We start from the raw sequence: 18,480 nt of genomic DNA on the forward strand, positions 1-18,480 counted from the left end.
AGCTTGTGGGAAGCGAAGGGTGTGCCCAACCCTCGTCAAGAAAAAATTACTGCCAATAACAAGAAATGAAGTCCCCAAGAAAAATCCTCTGCTTTGGGCACCTTTACCTCTATTTTGTTTGTCTAGTGCTTTAAAATGGTTGGAGAGGAGCCATGACCACGTTAATAGAGTTCACTAATTAGTAGTTTCCCCGTGTCTGGGTATTTTCCATTTTTTAACTAGGAAAAAGACTCTCAGCTTAAGGCATACAACATGCTTTCTCACATTAGTTATTGGGCAAGAGATCACTGCTTGGTCATGTAGCCCTTGCATTAGCACGGGAACCAAGAAGATTGCACGCATGGGCATCAACATAGATGAATATTTTGATTTCAGGAGGGGTTGGACGGTAATTCCGTGCGTCCATGTCTGGGTGCAAGAGCCATGCGACTAAGCAGTGTTCTTTTGCCCATGATGGACGATAATTTCACATGTTCTTGTGTCTACGCGAAAGAGCTATGCGTGCAAGCAATGTTCTTTTTCCCTTTATTATTATTAGTATATTAAATTTTTTGTTAAAAAAAGAAAATCAATAGTTAACATAATAAATATGAAAGGATGTAGAGAATCGTGCTTGCTTAACGAACCCTTCCCCTTTTAACAATTAGGGATTACATTAATACATAATATTAAAAGTAATGATTAATGAGTAAAAGTCAATTGGATCCAAATTGGTATATTTTGAGATTAACGAAACAAGGTTAATCTTGTAAATCCACACTTTAATAAAGCTGAAAACTTGAAAAGTACAAAAAAAAAAGAGAAAAAATTTAATATGTGAGAGAGCACATCAGCATGTGATTAGTCTCGTTTGACCCTTCCTACACGTTGCGTCTTCCCCGCCATGACGGCGCGTATTTTGATTTTCAGAACACACAAATCCGTATCTCTCTCTCTCTCTCTCTCACAGTTCTTACATTTGAAATTTTTGGATTTAAAAATCAAAACCCTCGTTTTCCAAAATTTTTTATTTAACGATTTCTTCGTTTCACAGATTGGTTCTTCAATGCTCCTCAATAAATCACTTCAGAGTTCAGACAAATTCTAATTTTTTTTTTAAAACTAAGCTAAAAACCCAATTTTTAAAAACAAAAATTGAGAAAAAAAAAAAAAAAAAACTACCCATTTCTAGAAGGTCAAAACCGATTTAGCGGCATTAATCATTCATTCACACAGATGGGCTGTCTCTGTTTATTATTTTTGATAAAAACAAACGGGCTGTCATGGTTTGAATTTTCTGAGGTTAAGACCGGGTATCCCATATGCGCGTGTTTAATTCGTTTCTCTCGTCTGCAAGTCAAAGGCGATATAGAATTAGAATTATAGATTATAGAAGCCTTGCCCTTCAAGCCACCAAACCTTACCTTACCATGCCACCATCTTTAAGAGTCGGATCAGAAATGGGGAATTTTTTGTTCTGGTTAGTGTTGTTTAGTGAGTTTGTTTGGTCTTTATAAAGCTTTGTTCTTGTAAATTGGTTTTGGATTGTAGATTTTGAGAATTTCTCTTGTGGGTCTTCCTGGGTTTTATTTCTTTTTGGTCCCCTCTCTTATCTTTGATTAATTTTATCTTCTGAGAGCTTGAACTTTGGCCCAGGATTAAGGAACCTTTTCTGGGGTTCTGGTTTAAAGACTTGGTGTCAGTCTGTTAAGAGGAAAAGCCAACAAATAAATTGGTTTTTTTTTTGGATTCTTGGAATTGGTGCTGCATTCATCCGGAGATTCTGCTGTTGAAGTAGCAGTTTTGGGTTGGTTAATCTGTGTTGTGAAATTGGGGTAGAAGCAAAGGATGGCTGGAGGTAGAAGAAGGAAGCTACATTTCAGAAAGATCTATGCCTTCTCATGTGGGAAAGCATCTCTCAGGGATGACCTTTCACAGATTGGTGGACCTGGGTTCTCAAGGGTGGTCTTTTGCAACGACTCAGAAGGCTATGAAGCCACAGCCCTCAATTATAGAGACAATTACGTTAGAACTACCAAGTATACGCTTGCCACTTTCTTTCCCAAATCCTTATTTGAGCAGTTCAGGAGAGTCGCTAACATATTCTTCCTCGTTGTTAGCTGCTTGTCCTTCACACCTCTTGCTCCTTACTCAGCTGTCAGTTCCGTTATCCCTCTTGGTATTGTGATAGGGGCTAGCATGATTAAAGAAGCCATCGAAGATTGGACGCGTAAGAAGCAGGTATCTAACCCATTTTCGTTTGCCTCTCCTTTTGGGTCAATGCTTTTACACTTGTTTGATGTGAGCTTGACACTTGCTTCTGAAACCAGGTGACAAGAACTCAAGTTAATTGCTTTAAAAATTTAGCTTTTTGATTGCTTCTTTCCGTATGTTTGATTTTATCTGGAAAGTATGAACGGAAAATCTGATTTTTGAAAGATCATTAAATGAATAAACTAGGCGCAGTACAGATTACAGAAATTCAAATATGAGAAATTTACCAGTTCCTTCATTTTTCTACCAGACTAGTTTCTAGTCTCAGATTTTTCAGAATGTTACTAAAATCATTTGGCATTCCAACACTCACTGAGGTTCTTTTTATAGCTGTTATATTGAATCGATCGTTAAGATTTGAATAGGCTTGAAAATTGGAAGACCTGTCTCCTGACCAACATTTCTGTTATTCATTTGTATTATGTTATCTTTGTTAGTTGTTCCATGTATTCATTATCTATTTCCCCCTAATTTTTACAGGATATTGAGGCAAACAATCGAAAGGTTAAGGTGCATCGTCATGATGGCAGTTTTGATGATACAAATTGGAGGAACCTGAGAGTCGGAGATATAGTGAAGGTAGAGAAGGATGATTTCTTTCCTGCTGACCTTCTCTTGCTTTCCTCCAGTTATGAGGATGCAATCTGCTATGTTGAAACCATGAACCTTGATGGGGAGACAAATCTGAAAGTGAAACAAGCACTGGATGTAACTTCAGGTTTACATGAGGAGGGTGACTTCAAAGATTTCAATGCAGTAGTTAAATGTGAAGACCCCAATGCGAATCTGTATACTTTTGTTGGAACTATGGACTTTGAAGAGCAACAGTATCCCCTTTCACCTCAGCAACTTCTCCTTAGGGACTCAAAGCTGCGGAATACAGACTATATCTATGGGGCTGTTGTTTTCACAGGCCATGACACAAAAGTTATGCAGAATTCCATGGATCCACCATCTAAGAGAAGCAGCATTGAGAGGACTATGGATAGACTTATCTACTTCATGTTCTCTATGTTGGTTTTGATTTCTCTCATTGGATCTATCTTTTTCGGTATTTGGACTAAAGAAGACCTTCAAAATGGCAGGATGAAAAGATGGTATCTTAGACCGGATGACACCACAATTTACTTTGATCCAAAAAATGCATCCATTTCGGCATTTTTACATTTCTTAACTGCCCTGATGTTGTATAGCTACTTCATCCCCATCTCCTTGTATGTGTCCATAGAAATTGTCAAAGTTCTGCAGAGCATCTTCATCAACAAAGACCTGCACATGTATTGTGAGGAATCTGATAAGCCTGCACATGCCCGCACCTCGAACTTGAATGAGGAACTTGGCCAAGTAGACACTATTCTTTCAGATAAGACAGGTACTCTGACGTGCAATTCAATGGAATTCATCAAGTGTTCAATAGCTGGGACAGCTTATGGTCGCGGGACCACAGAGGTTGAAAGGGCTATGGCTAAGAGAAAAGGTTCACCATTGGTTCATGAGGAGGTATCTGATATGGGCTATGTTGAGGATTCTGCTGGTACAATACCAACTGTTAAAGGCTTCAATTTTAAGGATGAAAGGGTCATGAGTGGGAAATGGATTAGTGAGCCTCGCTCAGATGTCATTCAAAAATTCCTTCGGTTATTGGCAATCTGCCATACAGCCATACCTGATGTGGATGACGAGACGGGGAATATTGCATATGAGGCAGAGTCCCCAGATGAGGCAGCCTTTGTGATTGCAGCAAGAGAACTTGGCTTTGAATTTTACCAGAGGACACAAACAAGCATCTTACTGCGCGAGTTGGATCCTGTGTCCAAAAAGCAAGTTGAAAGGTTAGTTTCTCCCACTGTGTATGTTAGTGTAGAACCATTCAGTGCTTCGCATAACTTCATCATATAATGCACTTATTGGTTGCATGGCATACATATGGGCCTGTTTACATTCAAATTCCCCAAAGCACATTAAACTGGATACAGGGCCTATCCATAAAGTTCCTTCTTTTGGCGGCCGACAGGAATTCCATTGTTCAGGCAAGCCTCATTACATGGGCCTATATTAGGGATTTGGGGCCACAATCAGCAGCATATTGTTGTGTATAATCTATAATCTTGCTTTTACAAAATTTTGAAACTCTGAAATATTATAGGGACATGAATAGTGAAATGTTTTCTAGGGTATCTTTCTCCTAAATAGAGTAACACATGGACTTTGCAAATTATAGAAGACACATGCCTAAGCACTATTTATATGGGTATATAAAACCTTACTGTTAGCTTTTCAGTTCTATCTTTTCGCCAATTTACATGCCCAACGAAAAAATTCATGCATCCTGTTATTTTTTGCCTCCTGCACAAACTAAGATTTTCTTCAGATGATGCATAAATATCATCCTCCTTGGGATAAATATAGTCAAAATTCAATCTTGTTTCATTTTTTATCTTTTTGTGCATTTAACAGATTCTATAAATGGCATACCCAGTGCACGGGGCTCCCGCCATTGCGGGGTCTGTGGAGGGTCATAATGTATGCAACCTTACCCCTGTTTTTACTGACAGGCTGTTTCCAGACTCGAAACCGTGACAACTTGGTCACAATGGAGCAACCTTGCACCAAGGCCCGCCCTCCCCACTTGATTTAACAGATTCTATACTGTATTGGAATCTTGATACATTTCTTGTACTTTCTGAAACTATGCATTTGTCATCAAGCTTTACATGGAATTGTATCACAAGAGGGTTGACTTCTTTTTCCAGTTTTAAATTTTTTTATAGCATATACACAACTTGATGCTTATGGAAATTGCTTTCTCATTTTCAACATGCAAGTCTGTTTGATGTCTGGATTTTAGATATTGCTATCTATGTTAGTATTAGTTGTAACATGTGTCTGAATATATAGTCATCACTTTTAACTTTTGCAGGTCGTATAAGCTTCTGAATATCTTAGAGTTCGACAGTACAAGAAAGCGGATGTCTGTCATAGTAAGGAATGAGGAGGGGCAGCTATTACTACTCTGCAAGGGTGCTGACAGGTTTGTAAATTGCAACATATACTTAAAGCTTATATAATTGTCAAAACTCAAAAGGACCAAGACATACTCAACGTGGCTAAATTCCTTGGAACTTCTTTAGGCCCTGTCTGGATAGATGTGAAGTGAAATGAAGTGAATTAAATTTAAAACTAAAATAAAATGAAAAATTATGTAATGATTACAAAGAACAATTATGTAACAAACTCAAAACCATTCTAATATATGGTAACTAAATTTTACTTCACTTTTCAATCAAAATAGAACTGAAAATTTTCTCACCTTATACCGACATGTTTCCATATCACTCTGCATCAGCTCTACTTCCACTCAAACCCACTTGAAAGTTTCTTTTAGAATTTCTTCCTCATTCCATTTTCTTCTTGATGAATAAATGGTCATTTTGTTTCCTTATTTCATTTTACTTCACTTCTAACCAAACAGGGGCTTAGTTTCAAATTCCAAACATATGCTAAAACTGTCCTACAATTATTCCAAGCAGTGTCATGTTCGAAAGGCTTGCAAAGAAGGGGAGGGAGTTTGAGCTGCAGACTCAGGAGCATATGAATGAGTATGCTGATGCAGGCTTAAGAACCTTGGTGCTTGCTTATCGTGAACTCAGTGAGGACGAATATAAAGAGTTTAACGAGGAATTCACTGAGGCCAAGAACTTGGTCAGTGCAGATCGTGATGCAAGGATTGAAGAAGTGGCGGAGAAGATGGAGAAGGATTTGATTCTTCTTGGTGCTACTGCTGTTGAGGACAAATTGCAACACGGGGTGAGTGGAAGACCTTAACGGAAGAAAAAAAAAAAAAAACTATTAGGGGCTGAACTTTATCAAGATTGACTGTACGATTTAGGAGTGATATTTCTCTTTTTGTGTCTAATAGGTTCCAGAGTGTATTGATAAACTTGCGCAAGCTGGAATCAAAATATGGGTTTTGACTGGAGATAAAATGGAGACTGCTATTAATATTGGGTAAGATTCCTAGATTTTGAGTCACTTGACTTTTCATCTTGAGATAAGATGAACTTAGTTTGTCCTCACATTTCTGACTCAAGATAAATGTTGCAGTTTTGCATGTAGTCTGCTTAGACAAGGAATGAAACAAATAATTATCAACTTGGAGACACCAGGAATCAAAGCATTGGAAAAAGACGGAGACAAGTCTGCCATTGCCAAGGTATACTCTAATTTTCCTTTCACTCTTATCTCTTTGGTATTTGAGGCATTTTTCCTGTTGAGGATGGCATTGGATTGCTTTTATGGGAAGCTTTGCAAGAAAAGATCCAGCCTTTTGTATTCTGGTGACAGTGCCAAGTTGCTTATTAGTTGTTCTAGTGTTTTATTAAATAGAGTTCTAAAAATATTGGCCAATATGACATTTAATTATGGCATGCAGTTTGATTATATATTGCTCACGACTGTTTTAGGCATCGAAGGCAAGTGTTGCCAATCAGATAGCTGAAGGGAAGGCACAGCTCACTGCATCAAGTGGAGGCTCTGATGCGTTTGCTTTGATCATTGATGGGAAATCTCTTGCATATGCTCTGGAGGATGATGTCAAGTACAATTTTCTAGATTTGGCTATGGGCTGTGCATCCGTTATCTGCTGCCGCTCATCACCAAAACAGAAAGCACTCGTGAGTTGATGTGATTTTAAGCATATTTTTTTTGTTGTGTGGTTATCACTTTAGTGAATATTATTTGGCCTACAGAAAATTTAAAAGAAGAAAAAAAAAAATGCAGGTTACAAGATTGGTTAAAGTTGGAACTGGTAAGACAACATTAGCAATTGGTGATGGGGCCAATGACGTGGGAATGCTTCAAGAAGCTGATATTGGTGTTGGGATTAGTGGTGTTGAAGGCATGCAGGTACTGGTAACAGCAATTTTGTATTTTGATTTCATTTTCGTTCTTTTTCGCTTCATTCCTGCTGAACTCTGATAATACTACTTTGGATTTCAGGCAGTCATGTCGAGTGACTTTGCGATTGCTCAGTTTCAATATCTTGAGCGTTTGCTACTTGTGCATGGCCACTGGTGTTACAGAAGGATCTCATCAATGGTATGACTTCCATGTCTTGGCATGTCAAATGAAAAACTTTTGATTAGTTGTATTTAACTTGGATGTATTCCTAGAACAGTCATTTTTTACTTGGCTGTACTGCCTTTTTGATCAACTACCATTAGAGCATGGCTTTTGTCACTGAAGAGCAGCTCTAAACCCAAAACACCTTTTCTTTTTTAACCCCAGAAATCCAGAGGACCTCAGATAGCCCTTAAGAAACCGAAGTAACTTGTATAAAAATCTATTTCTGATTGTTGTCCTGCTGTTCTGCAGATATGCTACTTCTTCTACAAGAACATCACGTTTGGCATTACTATCTTCTTGTTTGAGGCATATGCATCATTCTCCGGGCAAGCGGCGTACAATGATTGGTATATGTCATTGTATAATGTATTCTTCACATCACTTCCGGTGATTGCTCTGGGTGTGTTTGACCAGGATGTCTCTGCTCGGTTCTGTCTCAAGGTATGTCCACCATCTGCCATTTTTTTTTGCTTCCTGTTCTGGTAAATATTTGTCTCGTAGTAGCTTATTGTTTACCCATTTGAATGTGGCAGTTCCCTTTATTGTACCAAGAAGGTGTGCAGAATGTTCTCTTCAGCTGGATTCGAATATTGAGCTGGATGTTCAATGGGGTTTGCAGTGGCATAATCATTTTTTTCTTCTGCACAAAGGCACTGGAGATCCAGGCTTTCCGTAAGGGAGGAGAGGTTGTTGGAATGGAGATCTTGGGGGCAACCATGTACACATGTACTGTATGGGTTGTGAATTGCCAGATGGCACTCTCTGTTAGTTACTTCACCCTCATACAACATATCTTCATCTGGGGTGGAATTGTACTTTGGTACCTTTTCCTTTTGGGCTACGGTGCTATCCCATCTACCATATCGACCACTGCCTACAAGGTATTCATTGAGGCTTGTGCTCCAGCGCCCTCCTACTGGATTATCACGCTGTTTGTGGTAATCTCCTGTCTCGTCCCCTACATCACATTCACTGCTATCCAGTTGCGGTTCTTTCCCATGTATCATGCGATGATACAATGGATAAGAATAGATGGACAATCAGAAGATCCTGAGTACTGCCACATGGTGCGGCAGAGATCAATTCGGCCCACCACGGTAGGTTTCACAGCCCGGGTTGAAGCTAAAAAAAGACATTTGAGAGAGAAACGCCATCACAGGACGTAATTGCTTGCACCAAAATTTTGGATGGGTTGCCATTTGCATGTCAGGCGAGGCAATGTATAGAAGGCCAAGCGGATGTGTTTTAATTCTTCAGTGAACAGGCAGTCACTTATGCTTTCTCCTGCTTGACTATTAAGATTGCCTTGCCAATACCAGTGTCAGGATAATTGCTGCTGCCTTTTCCAGTCACAGAAAAGCAGAAATCTGTTGTATACTTAACTATTCATTAGTTGGGCAGAGGAAGCCCAAAGGCTGTAAATTTGATGCTTTGGTGTCTCAGGCCATGTCATTTTTTGCCCTTTGAGTTTTGATTATCCATCTTGTATTATTACTCCCCTTTTGTATGTAATACTACGGTTTTGACAAATTTCTTTCTTGTTTTATGGAAAGAAGAATATAGTTTTTTTTTTTTTTTTTCAAAACAGTGGGCAGTGCACATATTCACCTTTAAAATCCACCAATTCACCTTTGGTCATCGTCAAATGGACTTTAGCCCAGTGCATCGCACTTGAGAGGATAAAAATTGAATGTTCCTCCATCTGGCAAAACTTGGATTCTTTTTGTTGGTTCCATTGCTGCTTATTTCAATTGGGCAGCGAGAAACAACATGATTTTTCGCAAACAAAAACCAAATTCCATCAACATCCTCAATTTTATCTCTAGATGGGAATGAAATCTTAAGTTACTTGAAACCCTTCCAAAGGTCCATCATCCTTCCCAAATCATCTCCCCCCTAACACCTTCCTTTATCTGGACCTTCCTACCACAAATCATCTAATATCATCACTGATGGGAGTTTTAGATCCTAACACCAAGGAAGCAGGATGGGGTTGTTATAATTATCTCTAACAATCAATTTATTGTGGCATATATGGATTTTTGTTATGTAAGATGCTTAGAAGAGACGAGGCAAAACTCCTTGGGATGCAAAAGAATAAAAATCTGTAGAGACTCGCTAGGAATGGTGAATTGGCTCTCGATACCAAAGGATCATCCTTGGCCAAGGAGGACTTTTTCTCAACTTTATGACTTTACTAACTACTTTTAGTTTATGAATTAAGGCCAAATATTCTGTGTGTCAGGGGCGCAGGCTGCGTCCAGACACATGGGAGTGGGTGAAATGACCACCCTATCCCTTGAATGCCCAACCCATTGTATGACTAGCGTTGTAGATCTTTTATTTTCCTCCTTTTCTATTTAAAAGGTTTTCTTTTCATTTTAAAAAAAAAATATATCATCACTTTCCTTTTTCCATTCCATACTGTCTATCAATCTGATTTGGACTTCTTCTTTTCAAGTCTGATTTAGGTTGGTGGATGCTTTGCATCAGGATTGTTGTCTGTTCTAATCTCACAACTTTGGATACAAACGCTGGTTTTGGCAAGTTATACTGACAAATGGAGGTGATGAATCATAGTGTCAACCCCTTTTAAGTTTTGAAACTAATAATAGTTTCTGAGTTTCCTGACTTTTATATCGCCTACCATATTTGTATTGATTTCATTTCACTTCCCTTCATTTACCTTGCAACCAAACGGAGAGAGAATTTCTTCAGCAATATTACCTCTTGATAAGAAGGGTGTAAGGCGTTTGGAGGATAGACTTGCTTGTTAATGTTTCTTTGAGAACTATTCATTATCTTATGGGATATCCGCACAGGGTGATGTGTTTCAGCATTGTTTTCTGGAAATTAATCAAGGGAAATAGAGGAATTTGCAGAAAGAAAAGTTCTCTTGGAACTAGTTATGCATATAACGTTGGTGCATTACCACTTAATCTCAAAAGTTTGCTCATTCCATGCAACAGAGACTTTACCTCCCTAATTTGTGGGTGTTCTTCATTTTCTCCAGCCACAAACTCTTGAACAACTCCATCTATCTCAATCAAACTACACCCTGGTGTTTTTGTGACGCCTCGTTCTCTCATCATCTTCCTCACTCTTCCAGCATCAACCCATCTACCTATGCTTGAGTAGGCATTTGCTAGCAGCACGTAAGGAGAACCACTACTTGGGTCTAACTGGATAAGCTTCTTAGCAGCCCATTCTGCATGCTCCACCCTACCATAGCTAGCACAAGCACTAAGAAGACTCTTGAGAACCAAGTTGTCAGGCTCCATGGGCATGGTCCGAACTAAATGCCATGCCTCCTCAATGTACCCACCTCGCCCAAGAATATCAACCATGCACCCATAATGCTCCACTTCTGGGGAAATCCTAAACACTTTCTTCATATGCTCAAAATGATAAAGACCCTCTTCAATCAACCCAGCATGGCTACATGCACTTAGAACACCAACGAAGGTGACATGGTCGGGTTGCAATCCTAGACTGAGCATTTCATCAAAGAGAACAAGTGCTTTCTCTCCTTGTCCATGCATAGCAAGTGAAGATATCATTGCAGTCCAAGCAAGAGAATCCCGCAAAGGCATTTCCGCAAAAATTTGCATTGCATCATCGATACAACCACATTTAGCGTACATATTAAGGAGTGCAGTGCCAAGACTGGCAGTCAAAGAAATTCCATTGTAGTCAATATAACCATGCACCCACTTCCCTTCCTCAAGAGCACCAAGCTGGGCTGCAGATGAGAGGACAGAGATAAGTGTAGCCTGAGTAGGTTCAAATCCAGCGCTACGCATATTGTGGAACACTAATAACGCTTCCTTGTGACGACCACTCTGAGAATAGGCCGAGACAACAGCTGCCCAAGACACAGCATTTCGTTCAGGCATTTCATCGAATACTCGTTGTGCATCATCAGGAAGGCCACACTTAGCATAAGCCGAGACAAGAGAGGTCCAAGACACTATGTCTCTGCAAGGATTTTTATCGAACATTTGTTGAGCTATTTTAACCAGACCTGCATTGGCGTACATGCCAATGAGAGAACTTTGAAGAAAAGGGTCCGCGCCGAACCCAAATTTGATGAGATGACAATGTAAGTGAAGCCATTGATTAGGCGCTGAGATCCTGTTGCTGGCTTTGAGGAGGAAAGTGAAGGTGAATTTGTTTGGAAAAACGCTAGACCGGAGCATGTGAGAATACAGAGAGAGACCATGGTGGGGAGGTGAGGTTCGCAGGGCTGTGTTCCATGTAAGGGTCGAGGAGTCGTTCGGAATTTTGATCAAACAGTTGATGGGATTGTAACGTCTCAGTATGACCCTATGAGGTTGCGGCATGTGACTCCGTGACTGTGAGTGATCATCTAGGATTTGTGGCCTTTCATCTTATAATCAGCTGTTGCTATGTTTACCAAAAGAAAGAAAAAAAACAAAAAAACTGTTGCTATGAAATATCAGGCTTATATGAGTCCTCTCAGGTTACCTACCCGGTCAGGTTTGTAGGTTCCTCTCATAGGGGATCGAAAATGACGACCTCATCCCCTGCCCAAACACACTGCCTGGGTGGGGTGAGGTCGTCATTTTTGCCCTCCCTATGAGAGGAACCTACGAACTTGGCCGGGCAGGGAACCTAAGAGGAGAAAAATTCATCTAATTGGTCCAAAATTACATTAAGATTTGGTTTACATGGATAAACGTGTCCATCTGATGTGTGCTGGACCATATTTAGCAAAAACCAGCAAAAAAAGGGAATCTAACGGTAAAAAATTACAAATAGAAGGTAAAATGAAATGGTAAAAATAACAGAGAATGATAAAAAACAGAAAGCGGAGAGTATATGTTTTAAATGTTTATATTTCAAAAAAAAAAAATAGAATAAAAAAAAATGGGCACTATTTTCACATAAATTGAGGAATTTTTATTTGAAATGAATGCTTCTAATGTTCAAAATAATTGGAACATCCAAAATTAATCCATATATATTCTAAAACCCATTGTAAACTCCATATTATCTAATATCATCCAATATCAATTCGTAATTCATACACCATAATGTCCAAAGTTGAGCAATGTGGTTTGGCTATGTTGTTGCTCATTGCTGTCAACACAGCCAACACACTCATGGAGTTATGCATGTTTAGTTGGAATTGGGAGTCATTGTTTTAGAAACCCTTTTTAGTAGATACATCAATTTGTAACTCAATCTCAGGGTCTATGCATTGACCTTGAATTAAAGGTGATATCATGAGAAATGTAGTCTTTTACGTCGGTGAAAGAATCAAGTTGATCAGAGTTTGGGAGAGAAAGATATGCTCAGTTAAGTAAGCCGTTATTTAACAAATCCAAATTCTTACAAAACGCTAAAGAAATGGGAACGTGTTTTAAATGCATTTAAAATCGGAATGCTTGCCATTTGCCATTTTTTCCAACGTGTTTAAAACAGTAAAAAAAAGAAAACACATTTAAAACAAACTTTGAAACGTGTTTTTGCTAACAGAGTGCTGGACTAGCTAGCGCCAGAAACGTAAACGGATCGAAAATGGAACAATTACGAATCATATGCAAATCAAATTTGAATTTCCAACTATCTGTTTACATCCCTAACTTCTGTAACTGGACCTTCCTCCCCCCCCTCCCCCTTCCCGACATGTACGATTCACTCTCAATCAGTTGAGTTTCATGATTCTTATTTCCTCTTTCTTTAAAACCTGTTGCAGCGTCAAAAACCCTCAACATCATTAGCTACTTACTTTTTTATTATATTAATTAGATATCTATTTAGATTGAATAATTATTTTTTATTATTCGAATTTAAATCCGGATACCCCTAAATGGATACAAATACCCCTATATAAATACAAATTGAAATTTGGATTTTCGGATATCCGTTTACATCCCTAGTCCGACTACTTTGGAGAGCAATTGGCTACCTGTATCCATGTGTTAAGTTTCAGCCATACACATGGATTCATGTGCAAGGACAGTGAAGACATTCAATGTAACAACACATATTTAAAAGTAAAAAACATAAACAAACCAATCTGATCACATGCTAACTGTGGAGCAAACTTCATATTACCAAAAAGCCCCTCTTGAGGTTCCAATTGAAAGATTTGATTGAAATTTTCTCCCACTGAGGGAGGGGATGACTTGAAATCGTAGCTTCCTTTCATTCAATTCTTTCTACAAACACTTGTTCTGGGTTTTAACCATGTACATGGAATTCCTATCAAGAACCCTAACAAAAACATTTCAAATCCCACCCCCCCCCCCCAAAAAAAAAAAAAAAAAAAAAAATTAGAGGGTGAAGCCGAGGAAATCAGTGGCGGATTTCGCCATTAAAGTGGTAAATTCATTGAAGCTAATGGCACCATCACCATTACTATCAGCTTCACGCATCATCTCTGTAAGCTCTGGATAAGTTAAAGGGTGACCCATCTTAGCCATTGAACCGGCGAGTTCTGCGGGAGTTATATATCCATTGCCATCACGATCAAAAGATCGAAATACCTCCAATAGTTGCTCCTGATTGATTAATATCTCCTCTTGCTTCTCCATTTGATCATCATCAGGGGATAATATGGCAACCAATTCTTCAAATTCCACTGACCCATTTCCATTAGAATCCATTTTACCCAACAAGACATGAATTTGATCCCCAGTTGGTTTGATCCCAAGAGACCGTAGAAGCGCTGCAAACTCGAGGAGGGTAAGGCTGCCATCTGAATCCATATCGAATCGGCCAAATATTTCTCTCAGCTGTTTTCGTTGGTTGGCTTGTACTGTGGTGGTAGTCATGGAGATCACGCAGCTAGCTAGCGTCAATGATGTTAAGGGAAGGTGCAAGAGGTGGCGTGGTGGTGGAAGAAGCTCAAGAAGAGGAGGAGAGAGAGGAAGAATCGTCAGTGTTAGCTGGTTTGGGGTCCAAAACATATATGGATGGGATGGGATGGTTGGTTTGTTATATTAGATAAGAGGGGGGTTGGGTTTGTTGTTTTGAGAGTTGGAATGATGGAAGTAGAGAAAACGCGTCGGTGAATATTATTAAGTCAGGACTCAGGACTTGGTGTGGGTAACTGGCATATACGCGTGGAAGGTTATTAAGATATTTATCTTTTATTACAAGTGAAGGGGAATCTAGGGACAGGCGAAAGTAGAGGATCTCGATTGGTTGGTTAAACAGTTAGCTAAGCTGTTAATCTCCCTTGAATAAATTAGAGAGTCAACTGTTATAGCTGTTATATCTAAAAATTATAAGACGTGAGATATGAAAATAAATACAAAATAAACTTTAAGATTCGGACAATTGTACCAACACGACAGGGAACCTGAGAGTTTAATGGATCTAGTAAGGAACACTTGTTGTTTGGACAATTGCACCTCTATCTCACACATGAAATCATTGGTGTGCGAATTTTTCTTCTCTCAGGTTCCTTGTCCGATCAGGTTCGTAGGTTCCTTTCATAAGGAGGACAGAAATGATGACCTCATCCCACCCGATCAGTGTGTTCGGACAGGGGGTGGGGTCGTCATTTTTGACCCCCTATGAGAGGAACCTACGAACCTGACCAGGCAGGGAACCTGAGAGGAGTTAAGTCCTAGTGTGCTCCCCTATGCTACTTGGTCAAATGACCCTCTCCACAAAATAAATAAAAATAGAAAAAAAAAGGTAAATTATAGATCACCCCTTGGTTTTCAATCAAAACTTAGATCACCCCTGATTTTTTTAAAAAACTCAAATGTCCCCCTCTACTAGTAACAGTGTTAACTTAAATCAAACAAAAAAGTGAAATGACAAATTTAAGCTCAACCAAAATAAGATAAACAATGACAATTGAGGTACCTAACATTTATGGAAAATGCACTTTAGATACCCAAAGCTTGTAAATTACATTTAGGATACCAATTTTGATATTTCCAATTATACCCTAAATCACCACCACCACCACTACACAATCACCATTGCCCCAGCCGCCGCCACCACCACCACAATTACCGTCGTGCAGTTTAGGCATAATGAACAATCCATTATTTGGGTATTACATTGAAACATTAAAAAAAAAAAAAATTTGTTCATTGGTGGTCAAAACGGATAGATAAATCCGGAGTCAAATCTACAAAAGAACCCAAAAACCTTCCTGTTGTTACTAATTAAATCCCCATCTGCGTACTGTACTAATTGAGCCTTTCACTCTGCTCTGGCTTTTCCAAGATGGGGGAAACGAAAAGAGGAAATATGTGGTTTAGGGGGAAAATCACTTGCAATCATGTTAGAAGCTTGCTTGTTGGAAGAAACTAAGGGATGCGGTAAATAATTCACAAAGCACTGCTGATCCACAAACCCACTAACCCATTGAAAAGCTTCCTCTGAACGAAAAGAGGAAATATTCTTTTCTCTGTTCCTCTTTCGTTTTTTAACTTTTTTTTTTTTTTAAGGGTTTGGTTGTTTGTGGGTTTCGCATCTTCACCGGCTACAATTGCATAGAACTTCTTCGATTTTCTTAAGTTTTAACCTCAAACCCATGTCGGACGACGATGCTAATACGAATTGGTTTCACTGTATTGGTTAATGGATGCAATACGATGTGTATAGGAACCTGTTCGGGCTAGTAGCAGCACATCCAGTGATGCCATTAGTGTCTCTGCATCACCTTGATGTGGTGGAACCCATCTTCCCCAATGTGACTCGAGTGGAGACAATTGTAGCGGCTGACAGTGCCGATGAAGCTGGACTCGGTAGGGCTAATGCAGCAGTCCATCTGCTCAAAATCGAGAAAGGTTTTCAGTTCTTTTCTGTTGTTACTAATTGAATCCCCATCTGCATTCTGTATTGTGTAGGTTATTCTAAAAAATCCAAATGGACAATCGCCCTAGGGCAAAGGATAGCCTATCCCCAACATTTACTGATCTTGTTGTCTAGGATATGTGATAGTGGAAGTGGCACCCAGACGGTCGTTCGTCGTGTCTCAGCTTGGCCACAGGTCTCTAGTTTGATCGTTGCAAGAGACCACGGTGGTGGATGTTAAAACCCTAAATGGGTTTTCTCCATTCTCAATTTAGCGATTTGGGGAAGAAAGAGGGGGAATATTCCCTCTTCGATTCCTTGTTTTAATTAAAAAAAAACACTGAAAAGAATCCTAACTACCATGGGTAAAAAAGTAACTCTACATTAGGCAAGGATAGTTTAGGGATTTAAATTTATTTAACTGACTGACATCATCACTTAACAGCATAAAACTAATGGTAGGGACTAATTTGTCATATTGGAGTCTAAATCAGGGGGTGATTTGAGTTTTTTCAAAAACCATGGGATGATCTGAGTTTCGATTGAAAATAGGGGGTGATCTATAATTTATCCCAAAAAAAATTGCATAAATCTATGATATAAGAAAAGGGAAAAAAATTCTCAGTCCGGGAGTGTGGCCTATGCCAGCACCCCCTTGTGTCTATTTCTCTTCTCCTTAAAACAAGGGGCAGAGGTATCTTGTCACATGAGGAGGAGTGAGATGGACACAAGGGAGTGTTGGCGTAGGCCACACTCCCGTGCAGAAAACTACTTCCCATAAGAAAATTAAGGAAAGAGGATCATTGTTTGGGCCTCTAAAGTACATGCCCGTCTGCTGAACAATGGGAATTTGCACGCAAGCATCACCATAGGTGGGATTTCCATCTTTCCATGGTACACTCCAGGTAGTTCTTGCCCCCTAAGTAATTACAAATCAAATAGGTTTGATTTTGTTTTATACTAGTTTTTTTCTTAATTTATTTTTTATCTAGTAGATCTGAAAAATTCCCATAAATAAATTGGAGTTAGGACATGAAAGATTACATAGTGACGTCCTAGATTCCATTATTTAAGAAAACGACAAATTTTGTTGTGACGAGTCTTCCATTATTTAAGAAAATTCTTCGTCGCCACATGTGTCTTAATCTTTAGGAAGTGAAGCTCATAATTTGAAATTTCAAAGCAAAATCAATTAAATTAAAAAATAATAATTTAATTTACTAAAGGAACAAAATCAACATAAGCTGATAGAAAAATTTTTTTTTTGTTAGGGTGAGATTCGGCTCCTCTTTAGAGCCCAACGCCCAGGGAGTGCCTGGAAAATTAACCTTTCAGGTTTTCTGTCCGGTACAATTCCCTAGTGCCTCTAATAAGAGGAGGGTGGATCCCACCCGGGCAATGTGTTCGGGCAGGGGGTTAGGTGGTCATTTTCATCCCCTATGAGAGGAATCAGATGAATTATACCGAGCAGAGAATCGGAGAAGATAAAGATCCGGGAATGCTCAGAGTGGATCCAAGGGGTGGGCTGTGCCGCACACATTTTGATGCCTGCCCAGTCAACCATCGGGATATGTGCGGCATAGCCCAATGACGGGATACCCCTCCTGGGCACTCCCTGGGTGTTGTGCTCCCTGAAAAGGAGCTCAATCCGAAAATCATCCCATGTGAAATTAAAATGTTGGATTGAAAAGAGTAATGTCCCGGCCCCTTCGTACCCTTTTCCTAATAAATTTGGGATAAATTTTCCATAACCCAGGTAATTGCAAAGATAATACTTAAGATCAAAAAAATAACAAAAAGCAAGAATTCATGTGCGGCTTGACTTTGTGTCATCGATGACTTCGTATTATAGTGGTGGTTTTGATATTTCAAAGGGGACTTTGTTCCCATCCAAAGGTTTCAAGTAGGAGCATGCGTCATGCATAGTCATACATAAATTTATTGTTTATTACAATATAGGGTAAGAGATTGTTGTTAGTTGCATAGCTCATGCACCAATGCTGGTGCAAATGAGAGCATGCATAGATATTAACATGAATGAGATTTTTGGATTTCATAGTGGTGAGGACGGTAATTTCATGCATTCCTATGTCTAGGTCACAGGCTATGTGATCAGACAGCATTTTTTTTCTTCCTATAATTTAAATTGGCATATAGAAATAGAGAGATGAGGAGAGCATATAATAAAATATTTTACTCGTTGAATCTTCAAAAACTTGAGCTACTAAGTTGGATAAAACTATAAAAAATAGTTAGATTTCCAATTTTCATCAATTTGACGAGGTCTTATAAGCATTTCTGCAAAAGGATCCT

At 39.1% G+C, this 18,480-nt stretch overlaps 3 protein-coding genes across 5 annotated transcripts; 1 reads left to right on the forward strand and 2 right to left on the reverse strand.

Moving 5' to 3' along the window:
• The first annotated feature begins 1,653 nt into the window (after positions 1-1,653).
• Positions 1,654-8,887, forward strand: LOC122652627 (putative phospholipid-transporting ATPase 9). 3 transcript variants are annotated; one of them, XM_043846420.1, is made up of 12 exons: positions 1,654-2,220; positions 2,734-4,085; positions 5,174-5,284; positions 5,784-6,060; positions 6,173-6,261; positions 6,358-6,466; positions 6,717-6,926; positions 7,033-7,158; positions 7,252-7,350; positions 7,627-7,818; positions 7,911-8,549; positions 8,633-8,887. In XM_043846420.1, exons 1-11 carry the CDS (start codon positions 1,828-1,830, stop codon positions 8,541-8,543), a joined length of 3,591 nt encoding a protein of 1,196 aa, XP_043702355.1. In that variant the 5' UTR covers positions 1,654-1,827; the 3' UTR covers positions 8,544-8,549; positions 8,633-8,887. The 3 variants fall into 3 exon arrangements, with proteins under 3 accessions (XP_043702355.1, XP_043702356.1, XP_043702354.1); XM_043846421.1 differs by having other exon boundaries at positions 7,911-8,540; positions 8,624-8,887; XM_043846419.1 differs by having other exon boundaries at positions 7,911-8,887.
• Positions 8,888-10,283: 1,396 nt separating this feature from the next.
• Positions 10,284-11,417, reverse strand: LOC122651053 (pentatricopeptide repeat-containing protein At3g62890-like). Its single transcript, XM_043844390.1, has one exon. It carries the CDS (start codon positions 11,415-11,417, stop codon positions 10,284-10,286), a length of 1,134 nt encoding a protein of 377 aa, XP_043700325.1.
• A 2,259-nt stretch (positions 11,418-13,676) lies between these two features.
• On the reverse strand, positions 13,677-14,211 carry LOC122652328 (probable calcium-binding protein CML16). The gene has a single exon (XM_043846038.1). It carries the CDS (start codon positions 14,178-14,180, stop codon positions 13,680-13,682), a length of 501 nt encoding a protein of 166 aa, XP_043701973.1. The 5' UTR covers positions 14,181-14,211; the 3' UTR covers positions 13,677-13,679.
• Between the last annotated feature and the right edge of the window lie 4,269 nt (positions 14,212-18,480).

The sequence above is a fragment of the Telopea speciosissima genome, chromosome 2, assembly GCF_018873765.1.
Source record: "Telopea speciosissima isolate NSW1024214 ecotype Mountain lineage chromosome 2, Tspe_v1, whole genome shotgun sequence".
In the NCBI taxonomy this organism is placed as follows: domain Eukaryota; kingdom Viridiplantae; phylum Streptophyta; class Magnoliopsida; order Proteales; family Proteaceae; genus Telopea; species Telopea speciosissima.

Coding starts and splice junctions, on each gene's coding strand:
- LOC122652627 (XM_043846419.1), top strand. CDS start 1,828: ATGGCTGGAGGTAGAAGAAGGAAGCTACATTTCAGAAAGATCTATGCC. Junction 2,221..2,733: donor ATTGGACGCGTAAGAAGCAG/GTATCTAACCCA, acceptor TAATTTTTACAG/GATATTGAGGCAAACAATCG. Junction 4,086..5,173: donor TCCAAAAAGCAAGTTGAAAG/GTTAGTTTCTCC, acceptor TAACTTTTGCAG/GTCGTATAAGCTTCTGAATA.
- LOC122651053 (XM_043844390.1), bottom strand. CDS start 11,417: ATGTACGCCAATGCAGGTCTGGTTAAAATAGCTCAACAAATGTTCGAT.
- LOC122652328 (XM_043846038.1), bottom strand. CDS start 14,180: ATGACTACCACCACAGTACAAGCCAACCAACGAAAACAGCTGAGAGAA.